Source organism: Stegostoma tigrinum, chromosome 1 (assembly GCF_030684315.1).
Source record: "Stegostoma tigrinum isolate sSteTig4 chromosome 1, sSteTig4.hap1, whole genome shotgun sequence".
Classification (NCBI taxonomy): Eukaryota; Metazoa; Chordata; class Chondrichthyes; order Orectolobiformes; family Stegostomatidae; genus Stegostoma; species Stegostoma tigrinum.
In genome coordinates this window covers 17,795,104-17,809,203 of record NC_081354.1, presented here as the reverse complement: position 1 = coordinate 17,809,203, position 14,100 = coordinate 17,795,104, and the positions used below count along the sequence as shown (strand labels likewise).

At 40.9% G+C, this 14,100-nt stretch overlaps 1 protein-coding gene across 6 annotated transcripts in view; it reads right to left on the bottom strand.

Annotated features, from left to right (window-relative positions):
- The window catches only part of LOC125458504 (serine/threonine-protein kinase 32B-like), a 320,594-nt gene that overhangs the window by 147,425 nt on the left and 159,069 nt on the right, over window positions 1-14,100 (bottom strand). For all 6 annotated transcript variants that reach the window (XM_048543851.2, XM_048543844.2, XM_048543828.2 and 3 more), the window contains exon 4: window positions 13,919-14,092. In XM_048543851.2, coding sequence (XP_048399808.1) covers window positions 13,919-14,092 — 174 coding nt within the window. The remainder of the gene's footprint in view (window positions 1-13,918; window positions 14,093-14,100) is intronic.

The following is a 14,100-nucleotide window of genomic DNA, read 5'->3' as shown; positions in this document are numbered from 1 at the left end:
GACCTTGTTTAATCAAGAGATGCTGTCTGATCCAGCAAAGGTGGAAAACTGTTCTGCCTTTTCACCTGCCTACCACATGTTGCCCGTGTCTGTAGAAGTGTATCTCGAGGATGCAGGATGAGTAAACTTGCAGTTTCATCCTCTCAGTCAGCTCACCACCACCTTCTCGGGGATTGGCAATAAATGCTGGCCCAGCTAGCCACAACCACATCCCACAAATGAATGAAAGAAAATGTCAAATAGCTGCTGTTCCACCCTCTCTTACTCAGCTTGGATGTGACAACTGCAGCTTTTACAGTACATTGACTTCAACATCAAGTGACAGATTGCTGGTAATCTATCAACAACCTTGAGTGTCACATTGTCAATGTTGATATGAAAATATCCTCAACTACGACATTCATATTCCTAATACTGGTGGTCTAACCAAACTCTCTACAAGCATGAGAGCGTCAGTCTATTTGCTGCTGACTGTGTTCTTCGGAATGTTAGCATGACACCATCAATATAGAGCATGTCTTTGTCTTAGATCTCAGGTCATCTGGACAGACAAGCTTTATAATCATCACATGGCCCTTACAGCTCGCTCTATCATCCACTAAGTTCATGGCTGATCTGATTTTAGCCTCAGCTCTACATTCGATAATTTTTCATCCCCTTGGTAATCAAGTATCCATTTAACTTTTTAGCTACCCATTTTTCCATCAGTTTTGGTAAGTAAGTAGACACTGTATAAATTACCTGGAGGCATATGACAGCAGCAAGGAGAAGAATATGCCTAAAAAAAGTGTTGCTATCAGGACACAACTTTGTTCTCCGTGCTGGATCTGGGAGTCCTGATGTTTCCCTATTGTAACTGATCTTCTGCATCATATTGTCAAGGAAACAGGAGTTCACAATGAGTAGTTTTTGTGGCAACCAATCTTCTCAAGTAGCTTTACAAAATCACTCTGCTCGTGTGGTTGAATGCCTTCGTGAGATTGATTAAGACAAAACTCTGCAGTCCCTGTTCATGGCATTTCTCTTGCAGCTCCTGGACCAGGAATATCATGTTAATTGTAAATCAGCCAATATTGAAATCATGCTGGGGTTCAGGGCAAATGTGTTCATTTGGGATCTACAGATTGACTGGAAGCAAAGTAACTGAAGCAGACACTTCCCCCACAATACTCAACAGGGAAATGCATGTACTGCTGCAATTGTTGCGGTTGCCCTTGTTTTTTGTACAAGGTAACAATCTTTGCCTCACACATATCTTGTGTCCCTCCCTCCAACAGAGATAGCGCCATTTGTACAGATGCTGCATGGGTGCTGGTTTCTTGTGCTTGATGAATTCAGGTGGTATGCTGCCCAGAGCAAGTTAATTAATAACTTTGCAAAATTCGTCCACTGTGTTTTGATATCTGGCTTTACCATGATAGGCAGACTTTCTTGAATGGCCAGATCTCCCTTGGAGAGTGTTCTCTCAACATTACAGCTAAGGTCATGTTCCATCCATCTCGCCAACTATTAAATTTGATGGTAACCTCCCTTGTCTTTGATTTCAATTGAGCTATTTTCTTTGCTGGTGGACCTGCAATTTCTCATCATATGCCTCAGTATTCCCTATGTAGAAGGACATATGTTCCATCTAGCAGTCTGCTGGATTTTACTTTGAGCAGGTCCTAATGCATCAGAGTATTCTTGCTCAGAACTCCTTTGTGATTTTTAAAAGCAAATTCATTGGATTCAATGACAGGTTTTATTACAGCAATGCTAACCTCAAACCAGTCAGCATGTTTCTGTTCATGCACTATATAAGTTGAGAGTGCAGTGTTATATTTGATGTGTCAAAGTATGTTCCAGAGAGTCATAGAGTCATACAGCATGGAAACAGACTCTTCTGTCCAAATCCTCCATGCCAAACAAGTTTCCCAAACCAAACTAGTCTCACTTGCCCGAGTTTGCCCCAAATTACTCTAAACATTTCCTATTCATCTACCTGTTCAAATGTCTTTTAAATGTTGTAACTGTGCTTGCATTCACCATTTCCACTGGCAGTTCAATAGAAATATGAACTTCGCTCTGTGTGAAAAAGTTCCTTTTAAATGTTTCTCCTCTCATCTTTAAATTATGTACCCGAGTTTTGAACTCGCTTATCTATGGAAAAGGCCTTTGCTATTCATATTATCTGTGCCCCTCATGATTTTATAAACCTCTATAAGGTCACTCCTCAACCTCCTGCACTCCAATGAAGAATATCCCAGTCTAACCAGCCTCTCCTCATTAGTCAAATCTTCCAGTCCCAGTAACATCCTTGTAAAACTTTTCTGCATCCTCTCCAATTTAATAATTTTTTTTATAGCAGGATGACTAGAACTGTACATAAAACTTCAAACTGCCCTCATCAACATCCTGTACAATCGCAACTTGATACCCCAATTCCTATACTGCAGGGTCTAAGCAATGAAGGCAAGTATGACAAACTCCTCCTTTACCATCTTGTCTGTAATACAACTTTCAGGGAAATATGTACCTGAACCTTAGGCCTCTCCATTCAACAATACACCCTACGGCCCTACCATTAGCTATGGAAGTCCTGCCCTTATTTATCTTATCAAAATGTAACATTTCGTATTTATCAAAATTAAACTCCATCTGCCACTCCTTGGCCTATTGGCTCAATTGATAAAGATACCTTTGTATCTTAGATGACCTTCTTCACTGTCTACTATACCATCAATTTTGATGTCATCCATAAACTTACAAACCATGCTGCCTTTATTCTCATCCAAATCGCTTACATGAATGATTTTACTTTGCGCTCCGTGTGAGAATGCCGGATGGCGGCGGTTCAGTCAACTCAAGGAATTGTTCATTTTGACATGGGCATGATGTTGATGTCAGATCAGCATTTCTGCTTTGAATGAAAAGTCTTCAAGGGTTGAACTCTCATCCTAGTGTACATCGGGTAATGGTTTCGTAAACTTGTTGCTGCAGGTTTTGAAAATGGCTTTCAAAGGGACATATCTTGTGATTTCTCGTTTATCTCTGTCAGGCGATAATGTCACAGGCAGGTGGGTTATGCTTCGTCCATCAGTCCTGTGTATATCACCATGATGTTGCAGTTTGCCCATCAAACAGCTGGCAATCTCCATCTTTTTGCTTTTCTCGTTTGCTTGGAATGATGGATTCTGACCCTTCGTTGAGCCAAAAGTCTAAGCTCAAAGCATCCCCTGAAGCAGATATATCATGGTTAGTCAGCACCTGACTAATTGATGGTTGCCTGACTTGAGGTAAGTGATGGCTGAACATTGAGCCGGGATGGTCTTTCTGACCATTGTAGACAACAGCGCCCACTATTTGCCAATCAAGTTAGACACTTAATTTATATCTGTAGTTTTCTGTGATGTGTTATAGCTGTGCAGTGAAACTGAAGTGTCCTCTCCCAGCACTGAGTTGTGCAAGATTCAAGGAGACTCTGCATTGCCCTAAAGTGAGTGACACTTTGACAACCTCTCCAGTTGAGTCAAAATGAAAGCAAAGAACTCCATTGTCTCTGCGATAATGGGAACTGCAGATGCTGGAGAATCCAAGATAATAAAATGTGAGGCTGGATGAACACAGCAGGCCCAGCAGCATCTCAGAGGCACAAAAGCTGACGTTTGGGGCCTAGACCATTCATCAGAGAGGGGGATGGGGTGAGGGTTCTGGAATAAATAGGGAGAGAGGGGGAGGCGGGCCGAAGATGGAGAGAAAATAAGATAGGTGGAGAGGAGAGTACAGGTGGGGAGGTAGGGAGGGAATATGTCAGTCCAGGGAAGACGGACAGGTCAAGGAGGTGGGATGAGGTTAGTAGGTAGGAGATGGAGGTGCAGCTTGGGTTGGGAGGAAGGGATGGTTGAGAGGAAGAACAGGTTAGGGAGGCAGAGACAGGCTGGACTGGTTTTGGGATGCAGTGGGTGGGGGGGGGAAGAGCTGGGCTGGTTGTGTGGTGCAGTGGGGTGAGGGGATGAATTGGGCTGGTTTTGGGATGTGGTAGGGGAAGGGGAGATTTTGAAGCTGGTGAAGTTCACATTGATACCATTGGGCTGCAGGGTTCCCAAGCGGAATATGAGTTGCCGTTCGTGCAACCGTCGGGTGGCATCGTTGTGGTACTGCAGGAGGCCCATGATGGGCATCTCCTACCTACTAACATCATCCCACCTCCTTGACCTGTCTGTCTTCCCTGGACTGACCTATTCCCTCCCTACCTCCCCACCTATACGCTCCTCTCCACCTATCTTCCTTTCTCTCCATCTTCGGTCCGCCTCCCCCTCTCTCCCTATTTATTCCAGAACCCTCACCCCATCCCCCTCTCTGATGAAGGGTCTAGGCCCGAAACATCAGTTTTTGTGCTCCTGAGATGCTGCTAGGCCTGCTGTGTTCATCCAGCCTCACATTTTATTATCCATTGTCTCTGCCTTTGTTTCAGGAGCTATCATAAAAGGTGGCATATCTAGACATTGGTCTGCCACACCAGATTTCTTGTTTATTCACTTGGTCTTCAGTTCTGCTGAGGTATCCATAAGATAGAGGAGCTATTTGTTCGTATGCAGAGGATTTGGTTCTTGACTACTGGGGTGTCTTGTTGAATGGAGAAGCCTAAGGTTCAGGGTGTATCTGCATGTCAGCGAGCCTGCTCACTGTGTGTCGTGTGGCCGAACCTCCACTGGTTCCTGTAAAGCCTTAGCCTGGACTGTGAGAGTTTCAGTTCGTGTGTATCATCATGTTGCCACAACTGAGCGCTCACCAATGCTGAGGATTAGTGCTGATGCAGAGATTTATACATTTTTCTCTTTGCATTGGTGCTAGCCAATGGCACGTACTGAAAAGGTGAAGCATACTGGCACACAAAAGCAGAAAGCACCCTCACTCACAAACTGGATACATTGCACTGTCCTGTTGGACATAGTTTCCATGAGTTTGCATTAAGTCTTTTGAACGTTTCTTTAGGTAAATAGCAAGCAAAAGTAGGACTGGCAGATTGCCTATGGGCTCTTTTGTCAAGTATAAAAGACCTGTGGATTAAAACATTTGAAAACCTCTGCAGTAAGCCTTCAGTATTAGCACTTGCAGTGGAGCTGTGGAATCCTGTATATTATGTGCTGATCTTGTAATCAAATAGATATAGACATCCATTTTAAAAGATGAATAGATGAAAAACAAACACAAATAAAGAAAACACACATGACAGCTTTTACAAAATTACTTGAAAGCACTAAGGAAGTTTGACTAAGATATTGATTTTACTTTAATTAAATTATTTTATTCCAAACAAGCAAAATTGTCTCTCTTCATTAGCATTCTAGCAATAGCTATAACTAATCCCAGATTAAGGGAGGATCAGGTTCAGTTCCTGTAACATACTGTAGAGTGCTGAATTGAATTACTAAAACCGTAAATAATTTTACAAAAGCAGAGAAGTCATATCGCAAACTTTGGAGCTCAAAATAATTTTTGTTGCATCATCTGTCCATTGAACTGGTGGACAGCATTTCCTTTTGGGATTATGCTGACTTCTCAGCATACCACAAAAGGAAATAGGTGGGAAATACTCAATGAACAAGATGGTTGGGACTCTGTTTTCCTTCTTTGTTCCTGGAATTTTGACTGGAAGTAATGCATTATAAATGCTATATTAAGCCAAATATGGACAGTGAAATTTATAAGCCATGCCAAAAATATTTCATGATGTGGAGGTGCTGATGTTAGACTGGGGTGGGCAAACTCAGAAGTTACACAACACCAGGCTATAGATTAACAGGTTTATGTGACAACACAAGTTTTCAGAGCGCTGCTCCTTCTTCAGGTGAAGTGACAAAGGAGCAGCACTCTGAAAGCCTGATTTCAAATAAACCTGTTGAACTGTAGCCTGGTGTCCTGTGACTTCTAAAAATGCATCAGATTGATCACCTTTTATCAGAAGTTCAGTCAGAATTTTAAAGTAATGCTTACGTTTTTATTTGGGTTTCCTGTTCCTGCCAAATTAACTAACTCAAACAGTTTATTCCTGTGAATGGTGTCTAGAATCTTCATTAAATTAAAGATCACAATTCATTTTCCTTGAAGACTCACATATTAACCAATAATCAGACAAATACTTATTTTTGTTATACTTCCAAGTCCACATGCATTTTTCTCTGAGAATCTCAACATGACAGAATGCTGAATTCTCACAGTTAAGGTTTCAACTTTCCAAATGGAATAAAGGTACTTTGAAGTATATGGAGTCACAGAGGTGTTTTCTTTTATTAATCACTTATAGTCCATGAGAGCAAATAATGTGTAGAACACCTCCAAGGAAGGGCATGTAGAACATTGGAAACAGTAACATGATGTTTGTAAAACTAGAATAGGAATTCAAAGGCCTTAACTAATGATACAAAGACATGCATTCAAATTCTCTCATGGTCGCTGTGGAACTTAAATTTAATGAATTAGGTAATTATGAAATTAAAATAATTGGTAATGATGACCATTTTTAACTATCATTGACTGTTGCATGGCTGTCCTTCAGAGAAAGAAATCTTCCACTATTACATGGTCTGGCCAATTGTGATTACAGAGTCTAAGCAATGAGACTGGCTCTTCAATTCCCTCAGAAATAACTGAGCAAACATTTGAGTTGTATTCAAGAAGCTAGTTCACTCTTGTCTCCTCAAGATTTATCTGGGATGGACAATTAATATTGACTTTACCAGTGAGACTTTCAAGTTCTACGAATGATTTCTTTTTAAAAATTCAGGCTATAAGGAATGTAAATATAAAACACATCATTTTTATTGCTGTACAGTCCACTGTTGCCTTAAGTCTATTTCATTACAGAGTTTAATGGATACTGAAAAAACAAGCCATTTCAACAATATGAACTATTGAGAATAATTAGTTGTTTAATTGCCATGAGGATATACAGTTCTATTTTATGGCAGGATGTTTATAAACATAAGTTAATCTCCTTTAGTATTGTACATAGGAGTCAATCTCCTGCAGAGTGTGGAAAATTGTGAAGTATTGCTGATGTTACTGAACTTGTAAATCCAGAGATTCAGGCTAACACTATGGAGATGCAGTTCCAAATCCAACCATGGCAGCAGAATTAAATTCAAATGTAAGAAATAAATTTGGAATTGAAAGTTAACTTCAGGGTCACCATCACTAAGACTACCAATTGTTTATAAGCATTTTGTTTACTAATGTCCTTTAGCAAAGGTCCTTACTTAGTCTGGTGTAACTCCAGACCCGTACTCATATGGTGGACTCTTCACTGCTCTCTGAAGTGACTCATTTCGCCATTGAGTTTAAGGGCAGTTAGCAATGGGGAACAAATGTTGGTCTTTTGCCTGTTACACTGACATCCCGTGAAGGAATGAAAAAAGAATTGAAACCAAGTGCTGTGCGGCATACAAGTGAAGTAGAGTTAGAGTTGAACACAAGTGGAATAGGAAAGTGACAGAAGTGAAGGAGTTAGAAAAAAGATAGAGAGGCACACTAAGGGGGATGAGGGAGTTGGAAAGGGAGAAAGAAAATGGACAGGAAGCCGGAGGGAAGAGGCAACAGAGAAGGGGTAGGGACAAGAGTGCAAGACAGAAATTGGAGCATGCTAAAGAAATGGAACCCCAGAAAAACAAGGTAGACAGCTATAAAAGAGATTGGGATTATGGAAAGGAGTCAGTGCAGCTGGAGGAGTGCAAACTTTTTCCATCTGGGGAGGTCCATTTACTGCTCAGAAGAGCAGTGTGCAGCCATCTCTTCGAGGAGCAAAAATTGGTTTAAGGACTCATTGGGCCACTCACCAGACTTCCACGAAGATTAGGGAAAAAGAAATGTTAAGCATGCATACAGGACCATAACTGATTGCACCTACTTTGGAATTTACAGTGTAGATTTGTCAGAGGGGACATATTAATGTTCTGTAGGCTTGGAGTGGACAACATAGAAGAGAATCAAAATGATTAAAGCACAGAATGAGGTCCTTTGGCCAGTATGTTCATAACAGCGGTGTGTTAGAGCAGCTCACCTACTTCAACTCCCCTGCCCATTCCTGGGGGTAGGAGAGGTAGAAGCAAAGGAACAGGCAAGGTACAAACAGGGAGGGGAACAAGAACAGGCACAAATGGAGTGAATGGAAAATGATCGTAGTAGGTGAAAACTGATAGGATACTTCATTACATATGCAGATTGAGGTCTGAAATGTAATTGGTCTCCACTGCTACTTTAATCAGTGGCCTGGGCTGAACAAGTTGTATAAAATGATCCAGCTGAATGTTAGGATTCAGGAGATGGGAGAAGGAATATAATGTGTGAAATGGTGGGAGTGGTGAGGGGCGAGAGGATTTGGGACAGGAATGGAATATGAGCTTAGCCGAGAGTGGCTCAGAGTGGCTAAAATGACAAATGGTCTTGAGTGTTTTGTATGTTTCCAATCATACGAAATTTAATGCTCTGATAGGCCATTAAACAAAAGCCATATCCATCTCAAGGTAGGGAGCATAGTGTCATATCTCTTCAGGTTGCTACAAAATGAAGGTGCTATTGCCATTATCTTCCTGTGATCCTAATTCTACCCACTGGTGAACTGAAAGCCTTTTCTATTTATTTATTCACAAGGTGTTGCCTGGAAACCTTTGCTGGTCGAACATGTGCTATTAGTACTTTTTAAGAAGCCATAACAACTGGAAATATAGCTGAGGTTCTTCTCTGTGTAACTGAGTGAAAGATTGAGCTGTACAGTCTAGAATAGAAGAGCAATTTATTTTCACTTGTATTTATGAAAATACAGAGAGATGTATATAAGTCACCACATTTCAGTGCCAGTTTAACTGTAGAAATTGTAAGGAGGAATAATCGAGAAAAAGTTAAGACACAGTTCATCTTTTGTTCCCTCCATGACTTTTGGGTTTATGGGGTGGCCACAGGACGCTGCCACTGAAGCTGTCCAAGCAAAGATTTCTGGACCGGACCCACCATGCTGCTGATGCCAACACCAAAGCCACTGCGTCGACAGCATAGCCTGGAGGTGCAAACCAAACCCACCAAGTTGCCATTGCTCAAACCATCAACACTTCAATCGCCGGTCAAAGCCGGAACATCGCCGCTGTGGCCATGAGGAACAAACTGGGACCACCATACCGACACCACTATAGCCACCTCACCATTGCCAGGAGGAATGGACCAAACCCACCGACTATAAAGCTTTCAATGAAATTGAAATCGCTATGGCCACGAGCAGTGAAATAGCATCGGCTGCTGGCCAGGTAAGGGGGAGTTGCAGCGCGCGGACAGAGGCCCAAACACTTCCTACCGTGCCACAGCTGCCATATCACTGCAATTTCAGTAGTATTTATCAGTAAGAAGGAGCGTCGTTCTGAAAGAGTTACAATGCAATTATAGAAAATACAGTCAAACAGATAATCAGTCTAAGTTGACTGCAGGTCAATAAGATTTGAGCTGGCAAGGACCCATCCAACTCTCTTTGAGGTCTCGCTTCACAATGGTGCCATATCAATAAGGGCTCTGAGTCTCCATTTATAACAATTTTAGCTTTACAGCAACTGACCTCATGTCTTTGCTTTTCCACCGCTTTGATTAGTCTCTGATTCGCACATATCAAATTGAACTTGATGTTTCGTCGGTTTCTGCAGGCATGGTTAAGCAAAATGTCTGGTGCACTCACCTTAATTTTGAACAGTAGAATTTTCCCCTAAAGAGGCACGAGCAATGATGGGAAATTAAGAAAATATATGTAGAATGAAAAAAAAGTTTCCCCTTAAGCTTTAAGCAGTGATTTCAAAATCTCTCTATTGCGGAGTGACATTATTTCCATAAAATCTGTTTTTATTCATTTATGTGGTGCTGACTTCACTAACTGAGGCAGGATTTATTGTGCATCCCTAGTTGCTCTTGAGAAAAATGATGGGAAGCTGTGTTAATTACCTCCTTGTTATTTCAGCTGAGCAAATGTTATCAGGCATCAATAGAAAAGCATCACTTAGCCTTAGCATTGCTGAAACTCATTCCATAGCTGCCACATGATAGACCACATTTAAGAGCTGCCACATTGGCTTATGCAACTGTGAGTATGTGAGGACATAGTCTGTGGAGTACAGGGGCACCATTTCATTGGTGGAGTTTGGGATGGTGGTAGCCTACTGCCTGAAATCCACTCGTCTACTGCAGCATGAATAATTTTGTTCTACAACGTATATTCCAATAGAAGTACTCACCCTTAGAGCTCCTTATCAAGGTATGACATAGATATTCTTGTGAAGCTTCATGTCATACTGTTTCTGGACATTACATGGTGCTCCATCAAGATTGATGGGACGACCTGGCAGCTCTGTTAATAAAATAGTGTTCTCTTTCAAACACTGCACACAGATTATTTGCTCCCACATTTGACATGGACATTTCTGTGTTTGGTGTCCTTGAGACATTGTTTCAAATGCAAAGGTAATTTGAAGGAAAAGGGAATTACAATGCGGTCAGCAAGATCTAACGTGGCCAATGCACAAAATCCAGAATAAGAAGCAGCAAGTGAAGATCCCGCAATAAAGCAGTGCAAAATGAGCCGATGCTACATCTAGAGGCCTTGCTGTCATTCTCTACAGCTCTCGGAAAGACGGTGCAGCTGCCGATTAAGGATCTCCTGACCTTTGTCACCTACTGGAGCAAAAGTTGTGCTCAACCCATCCAGGTGGACATCATGGTTACAGCTTCCCTGACTTTCTATGCCAGTGGCTCATTTCAAAAAGCAGCTGGGGACCTAAGTGGTAGGTCCCAATCCTTCACAGATGAATGCATCCAGGATGTCGCTAATGCTAGATCACAGTTGCTCATATTCTTCTCCCATTATTGGGAGGTGCCAGCAGCTCAGGCAATGGGATTCCTCACATCACTGGCTTACCAAAGTACAGGGTGCTATAGACTGCATTCAAGTTGCTTTGTGGGTGCCTGGGGAAAAAGATGAGGCTGGAACCTATACAACCTTTAAAGAGTATTTGGATGATCTCCTGAAATGTCATAACATTCAAAGCCATGGGCCAAGTGCTGCCAAGTGGAACTGTTGTGTTGATTTACAGTAGTTTTTGTCAGCACATGCTCAATGGGCTGAAGAGCCTCTTCTGTACTGTACGGTTCTTTGATTTTGATTCAGCCAACACCATTCGCTCATCCATGCTGATTTTGTCTAATCATAACATTGTCATCCTATCTATTTCTCTCATCCTTTATAATAGATTCTAACATTCCAATGATGTACTGCAAACAGAACAAAAACACATTTTGAGACTCTCAGAATTTAGAACCTTGCATACCAGACTATCAAGTCCACTCATTCAGTGTCTGAGAAGTTTGTACTCTCAATAAGCATCTGTAATTGCATTACTGAGTCAACAATTTGGGTAAATATAGTATTCACATTACGGCCAATGTAATGACTACATCAGCCTGAGAGCTTACTAAGCTTTCTAACAGCAAAGTACCACTAATATTAATTATCATTGTATGCTAATTTTACTGATTACAATTAGTACAATTTACACCAAAAGGCCTTGTAGAAAGCCTTGGCATCCATAATTTAGAATCAGGCAACATGCTATTGGCATTGCACATTACTAACCATATTAGTATGGAGTCCTGAGGTTTTGTAATTATGTATTTACACAACAAATTTAATCTTTACATAGATAATATTTGACAGTGCTTTTAAAACTTAAATACAACATATAATGATGACAATATCCAGCAATTAAATATTTAAAAGAAAACAAAAGTATTTATCCAACAGATAGCAATCCATGGCATTTCCTGTCTTCAGGGAAATAAAGAGAGCCTGTTTAGTGTTGGCAGAAGTGTTGTTACATGACCAAATTTCTTCCCTTCGAGAGAGCAGATGTATAATAAATAAAATGGGTTCACTATGAATTAACATTTGTTCATTTGGAAGAAAACCTGTACAATTATTCAAACCTCTGACAATCACTGTTTCCTTCCACATTGGAAAACTCAAGGAACTTACCACAGCAAGCATAAAGACATCAATTTATTTCATTTAGTTTACACAGTGTTAAGGTCCCAGCTGATGGTAACAGTGGGCAAGTCTGATCCTAGAATGAAACTCAGCTTATTAAGCAATAAATTTTATTTTTTGAATTTGTTACCATGGTGATCAGTCATTGGGTACATTCACACAAGTTTGTCAATGTACTTTTAACAAAAGAATCATGTCTATTACACAATACAACATCTATGTACACAAAACAATTCGGAAAGATCTGATTATAAACAACAAAAAAAATTCAACCCTTTTTCCCCAGTCACTTTCAGTCCCTTCTGCACTCTTTTATTTCTTACTGAACTGATGAGATTGCGAAGGGTTCCTTTGGCAAGTTTCTGCACGTTCACCAGATGTGACTCTCTCTGTACCTTACTGAGATACAGTCACTCATTGACTACCTCATTGACTTCTCTCTGATGTAGACAGCTTTGTAGTGCTAAACAGCATATTTGATGTTATTGATTTTTTTCCTTCTGAACTGATCTTGCTTCTGACCTCTCTTCCGCTTTCTCTGGGTCACAGAAGCTGAACTTTGCAAACAATTCAGCAATTATTTTATCAGGTAATGGCTCTAGTCACAACTTAAATCACACGATTTCTTGGAAAGACTGTTCTAACTCACAATTGGAAAAAATGAACTTCTGACATAAAAAAGAACAAGTCAATTTCATTGAACTATAAACCAAAAACCCATTTACTTCCAATTTAGAACCTAAGCTCCTAAATAACAATATTTTGTCACTACAGTTTATTTCATTAAACAGCTAAAGACATAATTTTTAAAAAATGCATATTGATGTTTTATGATAAACTGGTTCTATTAACGAAAATGGTTTTACAAAGATTAGAATCCCTACAGCATGGAAACAGGCCATTCAGCCCAACAGGCCCACATCAACTCTGTCAAGAGCATCACACCCACCCAGACTCATCCCTGTCCCCATACCTGTAACCCTTGCATTTCCCACGGCTACTCCACCTAATTTAGACATGTTGGAGCGTGGGAGGAAACCCACGCAGACATGGGGAGAATGTGCAAACTCCACACAGGCAGTTGCCTGAGGCTAGGATTGAACCTGGTTCCTGGCACTGAGAAGCAGCAGTGCTCACCACTTAGCCTCCGTGCCACCTTTGCCTCATGCCCTATGACATCTTGATACAGTTTTTGATGAAGGCGCCAATGCGGGAAAGTCATTATTATTGGGTTGATTTTCGTGAAAAAAGGAAGTGCATTTTTACAGTGTCTTTCACAAGCACAGGCTATAGCTGCTTTACGGTGAATGACACTTTGTTGCAATGTAAGAAACAGAGATAGATATCCCATAGTAGCTATGTGGTAATGGCCGGATAACCTGGTTTTTTGTTGTGAATATGATTGAGGGAGAACTAAATATTGGTTGGAATACTGGCGGATCCATCTTCCTTTGAAGAAGTGCCATAAGATCTTTTAAAATTATCTCAGAGGGCATTATCTGTGTGTGATATCTCATTCAAAAGGTACACTGGTGACAGTGAAGTCCTTCCTCAACAGTGCACTGGATTACCAACCGAGACCTCTGTCCTCAAACCCTAGAGTGCGAAAGAACCTCTTGAATCTAAATGAGGGCAAGAGTGCTACCAACTGAACCTCAACACAATCTAATTAAATACTGAATACTAATTCAACAGGGCAGGCAGCTTTCAATTATATATACTTCAAATAGTCACCATGAAGGTCCCCTCATGCCGGGCTTGGTGGCCCTCAGGTTAAACTCACCACTAGTCCCTACCTAATGAAGGAGCAGCCCTATAGTCCTCTAGGACTATGGTGATTTTACCTTGCTTATTTTAAACGCTACTAACCTGTGGATGATATTGTAGCGTTGCAGGTAGTCCAACGCTAATGCCAATTCACAGACATAGAGTTTCACTGCTTCTTCATTGAAATGCACATTTTGCTGTAAATGATAGCGTAAATCTCCACCGAGCAAAAGATCGACCACCATAAACATATCTTCCTCATCTTGGAATGAATACCTGAAAGC